Below are 22,552 nucleotides of genomic sequence, written 5' to 3' on the forward strand. Positions count from 1 at the left end.
TTCTGTCAAGGCAGCCTAATGGGGCTGATGCATACTTCCTGCATCACTAACTCTGCTTACCTAAGCAGAAAGGTTATGTTTAACAATTTAAGTAAAAATTAAAAGTTTTCTTCCCTGAACTTTTTATAATTGAACAGTATCACGTTTGCAATGCCAATAATCACTTGTTCATGTCCCTCAACACATTAGGAGATAATGTTGTTCTGTATGACTGAAGCAACTTAGCAGCAGCAGCAGAACAACTCTTTTAAGAGTCTGATTTGTCTCAACTTTAAAAACTTTAGGCAGTATATAAAAAGATGGTGTTTGTCTTTCCAGAAATTTAAGATTTTGACTTGGTTGATCCGGAAGTAAAATTTCAATAGACAACTTTAAAATATAATTAACCTTTTTAAAAGCTTAAGAGAATCTTGATAGCAAAACAACTGGAATAAACAATGAGAAACCTGATTAGAAAAGTCTACATTTCCAAAAATTTCCAAATATTAAACTGAGGTAAGAAGGGAAAAAAGTTGAGCAGGTAAATATTTAAATCAGAGATTCCCCAATTTCCCAGTTCAGGGACTCTTTGTGTAATTTGCAAATTAATAGTCTAGGGAACTATTCCAGCTAAAGGGATATTTCTTATTTCTGCTCATCCTAAAGCACTCTTTTATAACTAACTCCACATTCTACCCTAGGAAGCTCTCCATTATTAACCCTGAGATACAAAATGTCCGTCCACCATTGACAACATAAATATTATTTTCTGGTTTCAATATTATTAAGCATCCCATGGTGGGTTTTTTTTTTTTTTTTAAGCACAACAGCAGATGGTCTGGGGTGAATACTTAATACCCTTGAGGTCTTTTTCTAGTGCTTTATATCAAACTAATCTCTTTAAGTGTGAGATATTTGAGTTTGCACTTCAGTAGATACTAAGATAATCTGAACTGTTTTTATAAAATCATCTTTAAATGTTATCATCATGTCATTTCAACTTTCCTCCCTCTAAACTAAAAATATGAATTCTACTAAACCAACCACAACAGAATTTGGTTTACACAGTCAAATCTGTCCTACAAATTACCAAAGAAAGTATGGGTAAAAGCAGACCTCCTCTACCCAACACCATTCTTAGCACTTCTCAGAGAACCAGTGGCCTCCATTTCTTGAAGCTTTTATAATTATTTATTTACTTGCAAATAACTAAGTATTTTCATGTTATTTTTAACATAACATGGGTTTACCATATTCACAGTTTGTGCAACCATCATAACCATTTAATTCCAGAACATTTCCATCAGCCGAAAAGAGACTCTCTACCCATAAATGGTCACTCCCCATGGTAGTTGGCAAACTACAGACCATGGGCCAAATCCAGCTAGCTACCTGACTTAAAAAAAAAAAAAATCTACCAGCTAAGAATTTTTACATTTTAAATAGTTACATAAGTACCTATATTGTTGTTGCTTAGTCGCGCTATGTTGTGTCTGATTCTTTTGTGACTCCATGGGATGTAGCCCACCAAGTTCCTCTGTCCATGGGATTTCCCAGGCAAGAATACTGGGGTGGGTTGCCATTTCCTTCCTTAGGGGATCTTCCCAATCCAGGGATGGAACCCACATCTCCTACTTTGGCAGGCAGATTCTTTACCATTGAACCACCAAGGAAGCCCAGGTACTTATATACAACATCCTCAATTTGCATATTCACTCCCAATGCCTAAAATATTACCAGGCCCTTTAAGAAAAAGTGTGCAGACCCCTGCTCTAGATGATACTCATGCAAATCAAGCTCTATTAAGACCAATGAATAAAGAGAAGCATTATTATTAATTTATCACTAGAGATATCCAATAACCAGAGAACACTTAACCCAGGAAGGAAAGTTACTAGGAAGTGACCCAGAAAACTTGTAAATGAATTCGATCAAAATAGGAAAAGCAACATGTAGACACTGGAGAGGGATGGTGAGTTATATCATCAAAACTCTAAAAGATTCCAGTAAAGTATTGATTCCTCCTGGCAACTTGACAGTCTGTGTTTCCCGACCTAGGCTGTTCTACCTGGTGAGTGCTACACTTAACACTTAAAACACATCTTGCTTTACTAAACTGATCACATACCTCCTCAACCTTTCCCTGCTATTCTGACCAACTCCCTTCTCCCTCATCAGATGGCAAAAACAAATCTTTACTCACTTGGTCTTGCAGGGTTGCTGCCTCCTCTTATGATAAGCTGATTAAGTTACTCAGTGCTTAGAGCTCTAGGTTCACATCCTTATTGAAAACTGTTGTGGCATGTGTCACATTCCTTTTAATGGCTGAACAACCAACAGTAAGATATAGTACATTTGTTTGTCCACTATCAGCTGAGGAACATTTTGGTAATGTTCTCACTCTTTGGCTATTATGAATAATGCTGCTATGAACATTTGTATATAAATTATCAATATTATACCTACCAAGTGGTAACCAGTTACTGTAGGCTACCTTTTAAAAATATATATATATCCCACTTAAAGGGGGAAACAACAATTGTTCTTGTTCTTAGTGTTTTCTCTAGTCCTCCCTGTTTCTCAAAAGCACTAGCAGTGGACTGTTATGACACACTAACCCCTCACTTTCATCCCAAGATACAGCATGCCCACCTGATTGTATCATCTTCTGTTTTTCCAGAGTCAAAATTATCTACTCTTTGTGGGACCCTCAAATCCTTCAGCATAATAAGCTAATCTGTTTGCATTTGATCCCTTTTATAAAGATTAAAGTGAAGTGATTAAACATTTCTGCCTTTTGCCTGGTAGGGCAACAATACCTTTAGGTCCTTCTACTGATACAACTTTTACCCCCTGGATTCTAGTTTTAATCTTCCTACTGTTGTTCTCACTCAATTTGGACATTCTAGTGTCCTTAATAGTCCTGCCAAGTTATCTGTTTTTAAAACTTTGATTAGCCCTCCAGCTCTCAGTAGAGCTCTGGTCTTCACCAAAAATAGCCACATCTCTCACATGGTCCCTCCTATATACCTATCTGTTTGATTTAGTTTCTTGGCCTTTTTAAACGCCAACTTTTGATGGGTTTGAGAGAGAACTCAAGAGTGATCGTGATCAGTCTAAATTTCTTAACTAGCTCCCCACTATGGAGAAACTACATTTAAAAACATGATCAGTGGGACATTTATGGATAGTTCACATTCTCCTAAAATGTAATTTCATCTCCAACATTCTCCTAAAATGTAATTTCATCTCCCAAAACATAGTTCAACAAAGGTTTGAGAGTTTAAAATATATACAAACACACGCACATACACATATATATATACACACACAGTGTGAATTTTCATTTCAGTAATAATCAATAACCAACCCAAACCACAGCCTAGTCTCCAGTCTTAATATCAGAGATTCTCAAAGCATATTTTCTTGACACCTCCATGAAATTCAGAATTCTTTAATCAGTTTGACAGTAAGCTTTCAAAACCTCTTCCCATTACATTCTAATTTTGGAGAGCCTCTACAAAATACAATCTACCTAAAGCTCCAAGAAAGTAAGTTGTAGCCCTTTTTGATTTTTTAGATTGAGATTAGAAAAATATTATATACTCAGGAAGACCTCTACAGAACAAACTACCAAGCAATGAAATCAAAGGATCTTTAAAAACAAGATGGATAGATATATTGTTTTGCAAATATAACTTGGAAGTTATCTTGCCTAAAGGGCAAGGAGATGATCTATACAATTTCTCCATTCTTCCCTCATCATCCTAATAAATCACCTCAAACCATTGCTCTGGGGTCCAGCCTCAACTCAAGAGCACAATTTTCTCAAAAGATGAAAAGTGTAATGTACTCACCTTATATTAGCTACTCTCTTTGTTAACTGACCAATTCTGGGAAGTGGGGGTGGGCCTTGGGAGTCAAGTCTGTAGAAACACAGTCTTCTGAAGTGCCAAACAGTAGTAAGAATTCTCTCAGCTCTCCACACTACCCTAGGTGGTGAAAGACAGTCCTTTTCAACCTCACAACTGGCATTCTCTTTCATTACTTATGGCGCAGGCCATCCGTCAACGTGAGACAGAGCAGGAAGCTGCTGGAAGGCGCGATCGCCCAACTCTCCCCTTTGAACGGTCTGCTGCCTCACTGAAGAACATTTTCTCCAGATGCTGCCAGCAGACACTCTGTAATACCTAAACCACAAATCATCCATTCTCCACCCTTTGCGCCAGGGCTTGTCCCTGAACTTCCCCTACAGTGAGATATTAACCACGCTGGCCACTGATACACTAACTCTTTACAGACTCGGTAAAACCTGTCACATTGTCTAATCGATATAATAAAAACGTGGCCCTCCTAACATAAACACACCCACTGTAGGTGAACCTCGGAGTAACTCAGGACGCTGCAGACATCTCACAGGGAACAAATCCTGGCTAACTCACGAAGGAAAATATTTTATCAATGTAAACATGTCAGCCGTACAACTGTACAGAAAATTAGAGCAAGTATATTATGGAAATGGAACCACCTTGCAGAAACAGATTTACAGGTGAGTCACTCCAGATTTTTCTGCCTTTCCTCTGAAGAAGGCAACTGTCTTGCTCTCTGATTGTTTTAGAAACCAGCATGAGTTTTTCAAAAAACAATTCTTGAATTTTATCTTCTGCGACACATTAAAGCCATCTACACAGAGCAAAGTGTTTCCGAACCATGACACTGTAACTTAGAAAGATGACTCATAGGACATACTCACACTGAAAAGGTGCTGCCATGTGATCCTGCCCGAATCTTAAAGGGAATGAACCTTCAGTGGCCTGCTCTCCGGAAATCACCTTCTGGGCTGTGAAGTATGTGGGCTTGAGCACGTATTCCTGGGTCTGGCCATGACGTATCATCACATTCTGTGAAGAAAGGGGTGTCATCCTGCAAAGAAACAAAGTAAGGATAAGGATATTAATAACGGACTTTTTTTTTTTTAAAGTCAACTAAGAACGAAGGAATAAGAAACCAGTTAAACTTGGAAAGGGGCACAAAAATGCCATGCCAGGCTAATTTTTTTCTTCAAAACTGTAGTCATGGCATATAAAGAACTAATTGCTGACCTCCAGCAGAAAGAGAACCCTGTCTGTCTAGTCAAGAAGGATAAGGACATACAGGCCATCACTGATGGAGTTTCTCAAAGTATTTAAAAAGTACAGCTACCAGGACTTCCTTGGTGGTCCAGTGGCTAAGACTCCAAGTTCCCAATGCAGGGGCCTGGGTTAGATCTCTGGTCAGAAAACTAGATTCCATATGCCTCAACTTAAGATCTCACATGCCTCAACTAAAACCTAGTGCAGCCAAATAAGTAAGTATATATTTATAAATATAATACTTAATATATTAAATTAATATCATTTGTTAAGTATATTATATATTAAACATAATATTTACTATAATATAATATATGAATATAATATATACCATAATTACTAGTCCTTAAGAACAGTTAAGAATAACAACTTATGCTACCATTTAGTCCCTAAGTCGTGTCTGACTCTTTAGCAACCCCATGGACTATAGCCTGTTAGGGCTGCCCCTGGAAATTCCCAGGCAAGAATATTGGAGTGGGTTGCCATTTCCTTCTCCAATAACAATATATGAAAATCTTATAATTTCATCAATGACATGAGTCAAAATCTGAGAATCTCCCTCCCACCCCCAAGGGGAGATACACACACACACACACACACACACACACACACACACACACACACACACACACACACACACACACACACACACACACACACACACACACACACACACACACACACACACACACACACACACACACACACACACACACACACACACACACACACACACACACACCTGATTCACTTAATTGAACAGCATAAACTGGCTTCCCAGGTGGCTCAGTGGTGAAGAATCCACCTGTCAATGCAGGAGCTGCTGCTGCTGCTGCTGCTAAGTCGCTTCAGTTGTGTCCGACTGTGTGCGACCCCATAGACAGCAGCCCACCAGGCTCCTCCGTCCATGGGATTTTCCAGGCAAGAGTACTGGAGTGGGTTACCATTGCCTTCTGCGCAATGCAGGAGACACAGGTTCAATCTCCAAGTTGGGAAGATCCCCTAGAGAAGGAAATGGCAAGCCACTCCAGTATTCTTGTCTGGAAAATCCCATGGACAGAGGAGCCTGATGGGCTACAATCCATGGGTAACAAAGAGTCAGACGAGACTAAGTGACTAAGAGTGAGCACAGCAGAAACTAACAACACTGCAAAGCAATTATACTCCAATAAAAAGAAAATACCTCTGGGGACTTCTGAACACAATTACTGTGTTTTCACCCTCCTGGGTGAACCTTTTTGTCTTCTATGACAGTTCTCTACTGCTGCATGTACTGTATACTTTAAAATAAGCCTTCATCCAGATTTAATCATTCCATGAGGGACTGAAATCATTCGCTAAGACAAACAATGGAAAATATAAAGATATACCAATTAATTCCAGAAAATGCAAACTTGCTATTAAAATTGCTGGGACAGAGCATTTTAACAGCAAACCGAGACTTTGGAAGGAAACCTGTTCTCTAGCGTGGTCTTGAATTTTATCAATTGCGACATGTTAAAGCCATTTGAACTGAATATTTCCAAACTACCATAAGTTGGGAAAATGGTTGACTGGGTTATACTCAAACTAATAAAGTGCCAGGAAAAGCCCAAAGACTGGCCCTAATGAGGGATTATATGAACAAGACAAAGAAATGGCACAACTGGTGAGTATGAATGATAAATCATCAAGCCACCAAAAACACCCACACAGTGTCTCATCAAAAGCAGTAGCAGAGTCTTGAATAAATCCAGCCTTTTGGATTCATTCCAGTTGGGATGCATGAGCCATTCGGTGAGACAAGGCGTCCATGAGACAAAGGAACAAAAGAGGCTGGGATTAAGGGTGCTTCCCTCTTAGCCAGTCAGTGATCTAAGTCTGTTACTTTCAACACTGTAGTCCCAGGAAAGCCTAGGAAAATACATCTTGTGCCTAGATTTTCCCAGACTTAATGCCATGGAAGGATATTCCCTTTGTCACCAGACAAATGACTTAAGTTACTAAAAGCCTAAGGCTTAACATTGTAAACACTTTTGTTTTGATGATGTAAGTGTTGATTTGAACTTTAAGTATGTTTGACTGGGATGAAGTAGAAAGTAGAACAGCTGGACACATCTGGTGGTGACTGATAAGAACCACAAGGCAACTCCGTTGGTCTTGTCGAAAGCAAAAGTCCTCTTTTTCATCTCAGGGGCAACTCACTCCCCAACCATGCTGTCAACCTCATCACTATACTGCTGGGACCTGCTGAAAGATGTATAGGCCTGACTCCCATTCAGAGGAGGACAGCCCAGCATTTCAAGAGACCTTAGAGCTGGAATAACTAATCCCTGCTCTGACCACTGCCAAGGAGACCATGGGCTCTGCCTTCTAAGGTTAGGTCCTCCCTTTCTGTCCCCTCTGAATCATGGACGTGAGAGGTAGCAATAAATGAGCTGAAAGTACATGTGTGTAGAGGGTGCTTTTCCCTAACATAACAGAAAGGTAACCAACAAATAAGACAGCTACACCAGGTCTAGAACTTGAATAACAAATCTCAGCCACCACTAATCAAAGGAAATGGATAATATACTGGTAATGGTATTAGATACCATTACCAGTATAGCAATCCTGTGAGTAACAAACACATTGCAAATATGAAACTATGTAGAGCCTTCCATCTCCTTCACCTTCCATGTCCTTCACTTTCCTCCAATGTGAGGATGTAAATAAATACTTGTGCTCACAAAGACACACAGACATATGAACAGACAGGCCATTTCATCTCACAGCCTCATGAAGAACCCAAGCCACAAGAAGTGAAAACCACATAAGGGCAAGTCAAGGCCACTGTGCACTCAGTCATTCCACTAACAGAGAGTAAGTGAAATCACCATTTTACTCTCTCTTCCTCATTTTCTCCTTCATGATTGGCATCTATCTTTTCCTCTAATTTCACCCTTCACAGTTATTGCCTCTTTGGACCATCTCTCAGCCTTCCAAATATATATATATATGTATATATATACATACACACACACACACACATTTAGTTCAGTTGCTCAGTCGTGTCCAACTCTTTGTGACCCCATGGACTGCAGCATGCCAGGCTTCCCTGTCCATCACTAACTCCCAGAGTTTACGCAAACTCATGTTCATCAAGTCGGTGATGCCATCCACCCATCTTTTCCTCTGTCATCCCCTTCTCCTCCCTCTTTTGATCTTTCTTAGCATCAGGGTATTTTCAAATGAGTCAGTTCTTCACATCAGATGGCCAAAGTATTGAAGCTGAAGCTTCAGCATCAGTCCTTCCAATGAATACTCAGGACTGACTTCCTTTGTGATGAACTGGTTTGATCTCCTTACAGTCCAAGGGACTCTCAAGAGTCTTCTCTAACACCACAGTTCAAAAGCATCAATTCTTTGGTGTTCAGCTTTCTTTATAGTCCAACTCTCACATCCATACTTGACTACTGGAAAAACCATAGCCTTGACTAGACGGACTTTTGTTGGCAAAGTATGACCATTGCTTTGGGAAGAAAAAAAAAATCTTTCAATTGGGAGTTTCTCCTCTCTTCCCTCATCCCTTTACATTAAAAAAAAACTCAACAACCACTAATGAAAGTCAGATTTCTCATAGCATTATACAAAATTCAAGAGAAAGGCAAAAATGTTTAAAGAAATTATATTAAAATGAAAACTAGAGGACCTCTGGTTCAAAATGTACTTGGGGCACTCATATATTTTCCCTTCCTCCAAAAAAGCCCTAAAAGTTATAGGTAAGGAATAAAAGAAATCCAGAGTTGACATTTGGCTATTAATCAATAGGACAGCCACATTCATCACTGAAACATTGAAATACTGTTCTGACAAACATCTACTGTCCCAAGCCCTCAGTGTTCCTCCTCCCTCAAGACACTGGCCTCCCCAAGATATCAATTCAGTCTCACAAGAAAGAAATTCACATTTGACAGAGCTAGAGAGCTCGGGGTCTCAGCTCCAGCATCCTCTCTAATGTGTGGCAAAGGTAGTGACCAAAGATATTAAGAATGTTTCACGTTGTTCATTCAACACACAGGAAACATTTCAGCAAACCTGTAAGAGATCAAGGCAGACTGAGAAATGTTGGCTGTTGTAGCAGGAAGGAAGCCATGACTAAGTATTTTAACTTCTTTTATCTCAACTGACAGTAAGAAGAACAGTTTACATGGAGATCCAGTGCACATTCATACATATGTTTTTTAATACAGATAAGTATTATAAAACAGTATCTATCCTTATGATGCAAAAGACACAAATATCCTCTAATTCTTTTAAATGCCAGTCTTGAACCACTACACTGATGTCATGACTTTCTGACTCCTAATAGGTCACAAGGCAACTTAAAGACGCTGGTCTAAAAATCACACTGTGAGTATAGGCTCAGAGGAAGCTGTCTTCCCAGGAGACCAATGGGCAGGTTCTGGATACTCAAACCAAGTAAAGCACAGGGCAACAATGAGGAGTAGGGCTGAACGCTGGTGTCTTCACTAAAAAGGCCAAATATGAAAGCAGCCGTTCTCCCCAATTCTAGCAAAGAAATGGCCAAAGTCAGGCTTCTACCCCTATCAGGGAAAAAATGATTCCTCTTCTCTAAAAGAATGGAACTGTGTGGTATAAACCACAAAATTTACTCCCCCAGAGTAAGGCCCTCTCATTCTGGTGTTTGGAGATCCCCTAGCTTCAAGACCAGTTTCCTATGTTTCTCCATAAAAGGAAGGTTGCCAGGCAACCAGGAGGACAGGGAGCTTCAGGAGAATAATCCTAGGAGGGAGAGGGGGAGTCATGAGAATGGAAAACATGATTGAGACGTTGGAGAAACTTGATCCTATATATATGCAATTGATGGAATGGAAACAGGGAGAATCCATACCCACTTGATGATAGGAACACACTCCTTCAAAAAGCACAGAGGTGTTGGCAATGGACACACACAGAGGGAGCAACCTAAGCACCCTATACTCCGCTTTGCCTTGAGTGGAACGCCCACAGACAATACTGCAAAAAACAACTCATGTACCCAACTTAGGCGATATAAATGCACATGTTTAGCTGGAGGAGGTTGGCAGATTCTGGAAGAGGAAGAGCAGAAGTGAAGGGAAGATTAGGAGAATCACTGCCCTCATCTTATAAAATATAGGGTCATGAGAGAACATTCACAGCCTTAACTGATGAGGATGACAGAAGAGGAAAGAGAGGCTGCAAGAGACAGTGAAACTCTAAAAAGTAAACAACTCTTTTGAGAGGAAGGGTGGGGAGCAAGAGGTGAAATGAGTAAGCTGAATCTTCATCTCCTATAGCAAGAAGCTTTTAGACAACATCTAAAGGGAATAAATCTCCAGCTGGCCAGAGGTCACTACCAGAAGGAGTAATAAGACTTGAGGATTAAATTATGGTGGAGAAGAGAAACAAAAGGAAAAGGAACCAAGTGAAGATGAAGGTTTCCAGCCTAGTTGACTGGACAGGTATTTTTGGCTCAAGTCCAAGACAAAACGTAAAGGCAAAGAGGTCTGCGGAGTCAAGATGGTCAGGAAAAAGGGCCCATGTGCAAGGAAGAGAATTCTGTTCATTTGGGAGACAGAAATGTGGGGTGGCTCTCTGGGGAGAAGATACAGAAAGCCTCTGGGTTTAGGAACAGTGATGTTCTAAGAGGGGCCAATCTATTCAAAGGCAGAAACAAAAACTATGAAACTACCATCTTGGAGGATGTCACACTTAGTGGTGGGGACATAAAGAGAAAATAGGAAGGAAAAAATCAGGAGGAAATAAAAACAAGAGTAGCACAGATGCAGAAATGACAAGCGAAAGAGTTTCTAGGTGGAAGGTAAAGAGAACCAACTGAAAACTGCTGCAAAAAAAGCACGGAAATAATCAATTAGTAGAAGGCCCCTGGGTTGGGTTGTAGGTCGCCAGCCCCCTCGGCAGTGTTATTTTATCAACAGTAGTGACAGGAGTGAGACTGCATTGGATCCTACTTGGTAGGTGTTATACTAGTGACACTCGGGAAAGGAGGAAAGTAGGCCAGAAGTTAGGGGTACAGCCGGTCATCAGAAGACCTGAATCTGTGGAAACCTCTGTATCTTTGTGAGCAGAAGGGAAACAATTACATAAAACTTCTTTCCTTAAAAGAAAGGATTAGTCACACACTGTTTACACTTCTGCCTTCATAGTGGCAATTTTTGGCCTAAGAATGGACTAAATTTTTCCATATTTCCACTAAATCCATTATTTGACCTGTAGAGCAGGTGGGAGGATCTGGCAAAACCTAAGCCCCTTTCCACTTAAGAGCTGTGGACCTCACAGAAGGGAGCCTCCAACAGGCCATAAAATGTTTCCCACAGAAGGCAGGTTCTGACGGAAGTGAACTCTTTCCCCTACGATTAAGGCACTCAGGTTTATCATCAGGATGAAAGAAAAAAAAAAAAATCGGGAGAGGAAACTGCTGCCACAGAGAAGTCATCTCCAGTCTTTCAGTGCCTGTTTCTCTTCACAAAATTCATGCTATCATATGTGCCCTGGTTGTGTTCCAAGCTGCTCAGAAGCATGGGTGAATGCTCTTCAAAGAACAGAATGCACCAAAGCAAATGAGAAATGTGAGCTATGATTTGATGGAGAAAGGCTCTTTCCTGCAACATTCAAGGACAATATGCGCGTAGAGATGGACAAAGAAAAATAAACCTTTAGGAAGAGGTCGCAAGGTAGCTTCTCTCTCTCACACACACACAGGTAAGAGGAGACAAGTGTTTGTTATCCGTAGCCTCATTCACAAGAAATTATCTATCCAAACCGGAAAAAAAAAAAACAGGGGGTAAAAGGCTGCCGATGAGACTAAAAGACTGCACAGACTTCCAGTAACAGTAAGTGAGGGCTGGAGCATGCCAGAACAAACACTGCAAAAGGAAAATGAAACAAGCAAACACAGTGGTGAGAAGAGGAGGAAAGTGAAGATCACACTGAAAACGTCTATGCAGGGAATAGACTAGGAGAAAGTCTTAGATTTCAAGTAAGATGAAAAAGGCAAAGAGATTGAAAAAATAAAATGAAAGAAGGTAGATATTGGGGGTGGGGTGGAAAAGACAGGGAAATTAAGGGAACTTTGGGGGTCATGAATAAACATAGTAAATGCAACCAAGTGGAACCAATTTTCTTTTATCAGTGATTCTTAACTGGGGGTGATTCTGCCTCTCAACCAAGAGGAGGCATCTGTAATTATCAGGACTGGGAGGAAAGGTGCTTACATCTTATGGGTAGAAGCCTGGGATACTACTAAATATCCAACCGTGTACAGGACAGTCCTTCACAAGAAAGAATTATCTGGCTAAAAATATTAACAGTTCTGAAGCTGAGAAGCACTGCTGTAACCATGAGCTATTATCACAAAACAGGCATAATGGACACCTGAGAAAAGAGCCTCTGGGGGTGGCAATGAAGATGTCCACAGAAATGATGCAGTCAGGCACATAGTGATCTAATGACATCAGATCTGACAGTAAAGAAATGTACAAAAAATATACAGCCTCCTCCTGTGCCTTTCGAAAGCCCCATTAAGACAGGAAGGCGGCCCTATACTCAAGTTGCTGGGATGGCTTGGGTGTCAGGAATGCTAGAACATCACTGGGACGGCCAAGAAAAAAGCCGTTTTTATTAGAACACCTCAAAGGAACAGTATAGAATGTGGCTGGAGAAAACCCTTTAATAAACTGCCTCACATTGGGATGAGGTTGTGCCATGAAGACATATAACAGCTGGTCAGTCACTAAAGTGCTTTCTGAGGAAGGTGAGTCCCATCGACTGTATGGCTTTGGTTAGGCCAGGAAGGTCAGACACATGGAGGGCCAGACATGAACCACCTGGGATAATGACGAAGAAAGCCTCAGTGCTGGAGCACCACCTCTCCATGCTACTCGCCCTCTCACAGCCCTCACTCTCTCCACTGAAGCCGTTTGTCTGATCACACGTGCCACTCGCTGGCCTGTTCCGTGCCCTGGAAGAGCCCTGGTTAGGAGAGTCTTCGGGACCTGACTGCTACATGAGAACATTCAAGGAATTCTCCGACCCTCGAATCCCAAGTTCCTAGAGGAGAGGGGACAATAATAAAAAGAGCTCTAACGAAGAGACTCCAAGAAGCAGAGTGAGCAAGGTCTCCTCTTAGGATATTTAATAATCATAACACTTGGGAAACTTTTAAAAAAATGAAGTGGTAGATCAACTATACTCCAATTAAAAAATGTTTTTAATGAAATGAACTGCAATTAAGTGCTTAAAAAAATAGAAATGGTCTACATTCAATGAAACATCAGAGGTTGTCAGACTGGATAAAAAGACCCAGTTCTTGGACATACTGCTTACAACAATTTCATTTTAAATATAAAGACACAAATGGGTTAAAAACAAAAGGATGAAAAAGAGAGGCAATACACTAACATGAATCAGAAAAAAAAAAAGGTGCAGTGGCAATGTTAGTGACAGGCAAAATAGATTTCAGAGTAAAGAATATTTTCAAAGATAAAAAGCATTTCATAAGGATAAGGGTCAACTCATCAACAGGACACAAGAATCCTAAACAGTTGTGAACCTGATAACAAGGCTTCAAAATATGCAAAGCAAAAGCTTAAAAAGGTCATGAGAAACAGATAAAACTTTTAGTTACAATTGTGGATTCACTACCTTTCAATTGACAGGACAAGTACACAGAAAGTCAGTAAGGATACAGAAAAGTTCAACAGCTCTACCAACTAGCTTAACCCAACTGACCTTCACAAACCAAACTTCAAAATAACCAATGGATCAAAGACAAAATCAAAAAGGAAATAAAAACTATTTTGAATTGAATGAAAACAAAAACACAACCTATCCAAATTTATGGGATGCTGCTAAACCACTATACTAAGGAATAAATTTGTACTAAATATCTACACTACAAGAGAGGTCTCAAATCAATGACCTTAACTTCCAAATAAAGAAATCAGCAAAAATGAAAATAAAACCCAAAATAAAAAGAAATGAAATAAAAATCAGAGCAGAAATCAAAGAAATTGGGGGTGGGGAGTCAAAAGCTATCTGAGAAAGCTATTTGTCAGTAAAACTGACAAATCTCTGGCTAGATTGATAAACAAAAAGAGAACGAAGACAAATTACCAATATTAGAAAGGAGAGGGAAGGTCGAAAGATCTAATGAAGCAATCTGAAGAAGGCTCCATTAGCCAAAGAATAACTGGAATGGGTTGAATTATTTGAAATATGTTTAAATGTATCCATACATTAAAAAAAAAACTAAACTAAAAAAACAAAACAAAACTAAAAAAACAAAACTAAACTAAAAAAAAAAACAAAACTAAATTACCACTGGAAGATGTCAATCAACTCATTTGAAAACTGGTCAACAACTAGCATTATACCCTCATGTGATGGTTAATTTTATGTTTCAACTTGGAGGGTATTTTTGGATGAAACTAACATTTATCTTGGTGGACTCTGAGTAAGCAGATTGCCCTCCATCATGTGGGTGAACCTCATATGATGAGCTGAAGGTCTGAACAGAACAAAAAGACCAGCCTTTCAAACTCAGAAGGAATTCTGCAGCAGACTACATTCTAACTTTACCTGCACCATTGGTTCTCCTGGGTCTCTGTCAGCCCTCACTTCAAATCTGGACTTGTCAGCCTCCAAAACAACATGAACCAATTTCTTTAAACAACCTCATTATATATAGTATATACACACATGCACACACACACCCTCATATATGCACATATGCGATTGGCTTTGTTCCTCTGAAGAAGCTCAATACTTTTACTTGCTAATTTTTTTTTTTACTTTTAGCTCACTACTTTTACTATACAAACTGAACCTCAAGCAAACAACTGAGGAAAAGAAAGCTGGTTTGCAAAGTTTTTCTAGCAGAAAAAGGATAGAATTAAAACACCGTATTTGCTGCCCCTACGGAAATGAAGGCAATAATCAATGATCACTGACATCACAAAAAGAGATAACATGCTCCTTGATGGAAGAGTACGTTGCCACTTAGGAAGTAATCCTACCAAAAATCAAACCTGAATGTTATCAAGCCCCTAGACCTACACATCACTTACAGCAAATTCAAGGGGCAGGATACATGTTAATTTCCCAGCATCACAGTCAGCAAAATCACAGTTCAATGAAGAGATTTCAAAGAAATAAAGAGAGAGGGAAGAGGGACTCACCGATCAAAATATGTAAGACACATAGACTGTCATCACAATGAACATTTTTTTAATTCCAATCTAAACTAATAAGCCATAAAAAACTTATGAAACACTGAGGGACATTTACCTGGATTCTTAATGATAATTTTTATTAATTATCTTTTGGTGGGATAAAGGTCTTGGGGGGGATGTGTTAAGAGCCCTTATCTTTTACAGATATATGCTAAAAATATTTACATATTGACTTTAAATAATCAGGGAGAAGATGAAAAGTAGGCAGAGTACAGAAGAACACAACCAGCTCTGAACTGATAAAATGGTACTTTGAGGTTTCTTGATTCCGTTTTCTCTGTTTCTATGTGTTCAAACCATTCTCAAAGAGTTTACAAAATACAAGTCTATGAAATTATCTTCTCTAATTTTTTAAACCTGTTCAAATGAGATCATCTATTTACAAGTACTTTAAAAAGTGGGGGGAAAAAATCAATAAAACTGGAAGAAAAAAGTTTAAAAGTTCAAAACATTACTTATGTGTTAGGTAGCAATATTACCTAGTATTTACAAAAAGAAACAAAAGAAACAAATGGCAAGAGAGAAAAAAAGACAAAAGTTTCAACAATGTTCACCCCCACTTTTCTTCTAAGTATCAAAGCTACACATTAATAAGGCAGATATCAGATGACTATTCTTATTCAGTTCAAGGTTTTGATGATTTATTTAGCAAGTCACCATGGAAGGAAATATTGTTAATAACCAAAGTCCTTAGTTTTGTCAAAAATGAGTTGCTACATTTGGTTACTTGGGACTGAGCACCCCTGAACACAAATTTAAAAACAATTGCAGCCATGTCCTATTTATCTAAACTGAGAGAGGCCAGAGTAAATCTAACTAAATATAATCCAAGAAAAATGCAAAATGTAAACAATAATTAAGGGCTTCTACGCTACTGAGGAAGTGTCAACTGCAAAGCTTTTTCTTCAAATTCTAGGAACCAAAGTCTAACTCTACCACCTGCCAAGGGGAGGAAGGGAAGAATTATCTCAATTTTCTCATTGCAATATAAGGGGAATGACACCTGCCTCACAAAGTGAAAGACAACATGAAATGGAATTCTTTTTAAATGTAGGAAAACACCCAGCACAATACCTGACGCATACACAAGGGTGTCAGATTCTTTCACTCCCTACACCAGCAAGGACAACGAAACACTGGATTTCACCCCTCTGGTAAAATCAGAGTTCATATTCAGAGACTGCTCAAATGAAGAGTTAAAAGCAGTATTTATTTCAAAAAAATGTCTATTAAAAAAAACTCTGAACTTATATGCAAATATTGAGCTTGGAACTTACAGTCCTATTCAGCACCCCTGAGGTCAGTTATCTGTACAGTTACACCTACAACTGAGAGACCTCCACCAGTTTCCAATAAAGTGAAAGAACCCAGCACCACAGTCACTATGGAATATAGTTTGGCAGTTCCTCAGAAAGCTACAGCCAGAATCAGAGAGTCCAGCAATTCCACTCCCAGGTACATGCCCAAAATGAACTGAAAACAGAGACTCAAACATATACTTACACACCAATGTTCACTGCAGCATCATTCATAACAGGCAAAAGGTAGAAACAACCAAAGAATGTCCTTTGACAGATGAATAAACAAAATGTGAGATACACACAATGAAATATTACTCAACCATAAAAAGGTATGAAGTTCTGATACATGCTATAGCCTAGAAGAACCTGGAAAACATAATGTGAAGTGAAATAAGTCAGATACAAAAGGACAAATTCTGTATGATTCCACTTAATGAGGTTCATAGAACAGGCAAACTTAGAGAGACAAAGGCAGAATAGAGGTTACCAAAAAACAGTGGGAGGGAGGTGGAGCTGTATAATTTAATAGGTAGAGAGCTTCTGTTTGCAGTGATGAAAGTTTCAGAAGAACAGAGGTGCTGGCTGCACAACAACATGAATGTAATTAAGGCCAATGACTTGTATACTTAGAAAGGTTAAAATGGCCAATTTAGTTATATTTACGACAATTTTTTTTAACTATGTAAAAAAAGACCCCAGATTTCTTACAAACAAATCCAAAAATAAAAAATAAATTTAAAAATTTAAAAACAGTGGAAGAGGTAAGGAAAAGGCAAGTTTCTTATGCTTCCTATTTCCCATCTTTCAGTATTTCTGGACGATAAAAATGTAAGTCTTGTTCATCTCGGTGAATTCCAAATGTTTTCATCTCCTTTCAGCCTGCTGCTTAAGATGTAATTCAGAGTAATAATCAGGTATATGCATCTAATCCCCCACGTTATCACTTCAGGTTTTTTTTTCTTCCCTCCTGCTTTACTTTGGTAACTACACTTTGGTAGCTGCTTTTTACTTTGGTAGCTGCTCCGTACACCACATGATGAGATTTCAGCCTCAGCTGCCATAATGTTACATTCTCCAGTGACCCACGTCTTAACAACACTGCAAGGAATTAAAGTCTGGTGGGCCAGATCTTGGAAATAAATATCCACTTGTCTGGAAAGCCTTTCATACCTAACTTTGCTCATTCTCCAAATTCTTCTCCCACAGCATTGTTAGAGCTCTTGTATCTACATGAATTTTGAGTTGGCTCTCCATCATGGACCCCAGTGGCAGCTACAAGAGACATTCATGGCTTTAGGGTTGGGATGTTAACACTACACACTCCCCTCTCGTTACCTGTAGACCTGGAAGAATGAAAACAATTGTGGGAACATGTCAAACAAGCTCCTCTTCCACAATCTTTCCACTTCCTAGCCAGAACCTTCCTTATACTGAGCTCTGAGACAGGCATCTAGAGAGTCAAAGATGGATATAATGGAACAAAGATCCAAGTGCTCATTCCTCCAGGACATGGCATCCACAGCACTCAAGATGGAGAAAGGAAAAACACTGGATCGGATTTTGGAAATTCAAATTATCCTTCTGCCTGTGCCACTGAATCTCTGAGAGCCATGGATTAAATTCCTGTAAGTCTGTTCCCTCATTTATAAGGTGTAAAGCTCTGAAACGACCTCAAAGTTCCTCAGCTCTGAAACTCAGTTATAAGCACATCAAGAACTGTGGCTGTAAGACTGTTCTCTGGTCATATCAACAAATATTTCATACGGGAAACCACTTTTAATTCAGTATAAATATAAATATCTGTTCAACAGGGGAAGAGAATCTCTCAGGGCTTTATTCCCACATTCAAGCTAAATAAAATAAAAAGGGGAAAGTTTTTTTGTTTTTAAGGTGAATGCAATAAACTCTGTTTTTCCTAAATGGCCTTGCTTTTTTTTTTTTTTCTATTACAATTGCTGTTAAACTAGGTCACCTAAGTAATAAATATTGAAAGCATTTAACCAAACTCAAACATCTGTTCCATTCCTCTTTCGGAGTCTGATCCAGCTGAAATAAAATATCCACTGCCCTACAGGACCTGCAAGATCCACACTGCTGGAAATGATGTTTTCCTACAGCCAATATCACCTAGTGAAAAAACACAGCCTATTTCAAGAAGTCTGAAGCAAAAGGAGGACAGAACTATAGGAGAGGCAGCAAAATGCAATCAAGTAAATCTTGCCCTGTTGGATATTCCCATAGTAGGGCAAAGGGCTCATAACAAGCCTTGGTTGGGTATGTGCCCAAGTTAAGCCCCTGCACGGTAGGCTGATCCAGAGAACATGGTGAAAGCAATGCCACCTCAGTTCCTGCATACATTAGGAGAACTTTGCTCTCACGGCAGCTGCTATATTTTACATTGGAATTTCTAAGCAGATAATTCAAATTTGACTTTGGGAAAAATTATGTTGATCTTAGAAAACAGAAATTGGCTTGTGTCTAAAGAGAAATCATAAAGTTAATAATTATATAATAGATCAGAAAAGATACCTGCAATGCACAGAGAAATAAGGGAATGAGATGCCAAGGTCTCTTATAAATTAATGGCGCAGCAAATGGTAACTCAACAGGAACAAAACCCAGTAAGAAAATGGACAAAGGACATGAACATGGAATTCCCTGAGGAGAAAATTCAGAAGACTGATTAGATGCCCTGCCTCACCAGTAATGCAAACTTAAAACTGCATTTTGCACCCACTCTGCCAAGACTTTTTCAAATCACCAAAATGTGAGGGGGAAAAATGGAACTATGGCTGATGCAGACACAAAATGAGAGAAGAATACTCTCTGGCATCACTAGTGGAAATATGAGTTCTAAGACGTTGGAGGTCAATCTAGAAAAACAAATTCAAGATATCCAATGACCTAATAATCGCATCCTTTATACTTTAAAGAAATAAATCCCCATACATAAGGATATATATACTTAACACGTTTACTGAATCATTGTTTACAACAGCAAAAAAAAAAGTAAGCATACTGGAAATAAGCAGAATGGCCAACAGAAGAATAGTTCAATAAGTCAGCACATTTACAACACAGAACATTATATAACCATTAAAAATGAGTTTTACCTATGTTGGAGGATTTTATACAATCTATTTTAAGTTATAAAATCAAGATGCAGAAACATTCATATACTATGTCCTTATTTATGAAGCAATAAAGACTATATGGATATAGGAAACATACTGTAGCTTATTCACTAGATTATTAGGTTATCCATGAAGGGGTGTAGTATGGTTCAAGTCGGGAGGAATAGTAGTAAAGCTGAAAAACAAGATTGAATTTTACAGCTTTATATAATTTTTAAAGACATATGATACTCCAGTTGTATAAAATTTTGTATATACTCTATAAATAGAAATATAGACAGATAAGCCAAAACAAGTAATTCCAAGTACATCCCAGTACTGTATTCTCATTGCAGAGGTCTTCAAACTAGATACCATCTCAAAAGGTACAAAATATAACACTGTGATCCAATAGTATTAGAACTTCTTCTACTTTTGTTTCTTTGTACTTTTCTTGCTTTTTATCTCCTGTTTAAACTGTTTTATAACATCATAATGTATTAGCTCAATAGTTCATGGGCTACATATGTAGGGTACATACTAAGACATTTTTGCTGATACCAGTTGTGCAATCCAAAAGTTTGGATCCTATGTTGGTTACATTTGAGCAAGATACTTTTTTACACCAAAAATCCTTCAGGAAAGGTTTTTATCACCTAGTCACCTATGGATTCTGTAGGTGACCTAATTCTAGATCATCTAGATTCTGGCCATTGTTTCTACTAAGAGTGGGTTATCAGTGGCTTCCTCTTCCCCTTCATGCCCACTTCTTCCCTCCATCCCTAACCCATCTACCCTATCAGAGTTACTATAAGAGAAGGATCTCTCAGAACATACAGAAAATAATTTTGTAAAAATTTTGTTTGCCCCTGCAACTATCAATACTTCTGGTCCTGTCAATATGTGGTTGATCTACACCCAATACCATCATTACTTCCCTTTCTCTTACAATCTAATTCTCACATTATCTAAGTTCTTCCTCCCAAACAATCCTGTGACAATGATTTAACAAATGACCTACACATTTTTTAAAAACGAAAAGCTACAAAACACCACAAAATTCTTGTTTTTCTTGCATGAACACTGATGGTTTCACAGATCTCCTATCCTTAAGATTTCTACAGCACTCGTAATATATATTAAAATGTAAGAATTTTATATCTACTTATGTTATAAAACCCCACACTATTATGCTCAGTTCCATCTGGTGTCATTTCCCTTGAGCCTGAAGAACTTCCTTCAGAATTTCCTGTTGGACAGATCAACAACAAATTGTCTCCATTTTCATTTCTCTGAAAATATTTTTTATTTCACCTTTGTTTTTGAAGCATTTCTCTTTGGACATAAAATTTTAAATCGATTCTTGTTTCTTTAGCACTTTAAAAATGTCCCACCACCTTACAACCTCCTCCCTTTTTCCTGATGAGATGTGATCCATCATTTGTATCACTGTTCTACTGTATGTAATTCATTTTCTCACGCTGGCTGCTTTCAACGTTCTTTGATTTTCAGCTGTTTTCTAGGAAGTGTCTAGGTGTGATTTTCTTTGTATTCATCTTGAGGTCTGCTGAGCAGCTGTCATCTTTTTTTCTCACCTAATCTGGGAAACTGTCAGCCATTATCTTTTCAAACACTTTCCTGTCACATTCTCTTATCTTCTGAGGTTACAGTTACATATGTACTATTTGATATTATCCCAACAGCCGATATCAGGATAATGTCTGTTAGGATAACAGCAAGACACTTTTCCATTTTTCTTGAATCATTTCTCTTTGTTCAAGATAGAATGACTAAACTTGAAGAGAATTGATTGAAATTATCTTATTTCCAGGCTTCCTTGGTGGCTCAGATGGTAAAGAATGTACCTGCCATGCAGGAGACCCGGGTTCCATCTCTGTGTTGTGAAGATCCCCTGGAGAAGGGAATGGCAACTCACTCCAGTATACTTGCCTGGGAAATTCCATGGACAGAGGAGCCTGGTGGGCTACAGTCCATGGGGTAGCAAAGAGCTGGTCATGCCTGAGCAAGTAACACACAGGTATCTTACTTCCTCTTGAGTTTTCTGTTTTCCATTTTTCTATTAAAATTCTCCATCTATGGTTGCATTATGACCATATTTTAAGTCTACAGTATTTATAATAGCTGCTTTTAAAGTTCTTGTGCATTAAATTCCAGTATCTTAGTCATCTTGGGGTTGTTTTCTAGCAACTGTTTCTTCTCTTGACTATGAGTCATTTCCCTTCTCTTCATGTGATTGGTATTATGGGAAGAGTATTATGAATATTATATTGCAGAGACTATCTTTTTCTGAAGAATAATGATCAGACAGTTATGTGGCTAGAATCAAACTCTAAATTCTGTCTGCCTATGGTATACGGTGACTGGAACTACTTGATTCTTTCAGCTTTCCAGCTGTTTCTTTTCACTGGGAACTTTAGTCTTTCCATGAATCAGTCAAGAATTTAGAGAGAATTTAGTACAGAAGTTGGGGTTTCCTCTTCTGTGACTTTCTCCTTTGCTGGATGTGTCTCCTCACTTTCCAGTCACTCTGGCAGCCACAAATACCATTTATCTCCTAATTCCTCCTGCCAGTAACTGTCATTTTCTGCTCCATGTCTAGCCATCCCACTGTGCACAGACTGGAGAATGCCAACAGGCAAAACACCATATGAGCATTAACTTTACCCAATGCAATTCACATCTCTCAAGAATAAACTTCCCTTTAATTTCTATCAGCTATCAGTTGCTCTTCGATGTCTTCCAATAATGGA

General features: G+C 38.7%; 1 protein-coding gene across 14 annotated transcripts in view; it reads right to left on the reverse strand.

Annotated features, from left to right (window-relative positions):
• LTBP1 (latent transforming growth factor beta binding protein 1) overlaps window positions 1-22,552 on the reverse strand; it is a 453,402-nt gene that overhangs the window by 298,892 nt on the left and 131,958 nt on the right. For 13 of the 14 annotated variants that reach the window (XM_081590239.1, XM_081590236.1, XM_081590238.1 and 10 more), the window contains one exon: window positions 4,733-4,902. In XM_081590239.1, the coding sequence (XP_081446365.1) occupies window positions 4,733-4,902 (170 nt within the window). Of the gene's footprint in view, window positions 1-4,732; window positions 4,903-6,294; window positions 6,449-17,838; window positions 18,012-22,552 lie in introns of all 14 variants that reach the window. The other variant, XM_081590243.1, reaches the window with a different exon arrangement.

Source organism: Giraffa tippelskirchi, chromosome 4 (genome assembly GCF_054371585.1).
Source record: "Giraffa tippelskirchi isolate mGirTip1 chromosome 4, T2T-mGirTip1v1.2.pri, whole genome shotgun sequence".
Lineage (NCBI taxonomy): Eukaryota > Metazoa > Chordata > Mammalia > Artiodactyla > Giraffidae > Giraffa > Giraffa tippelskirchi.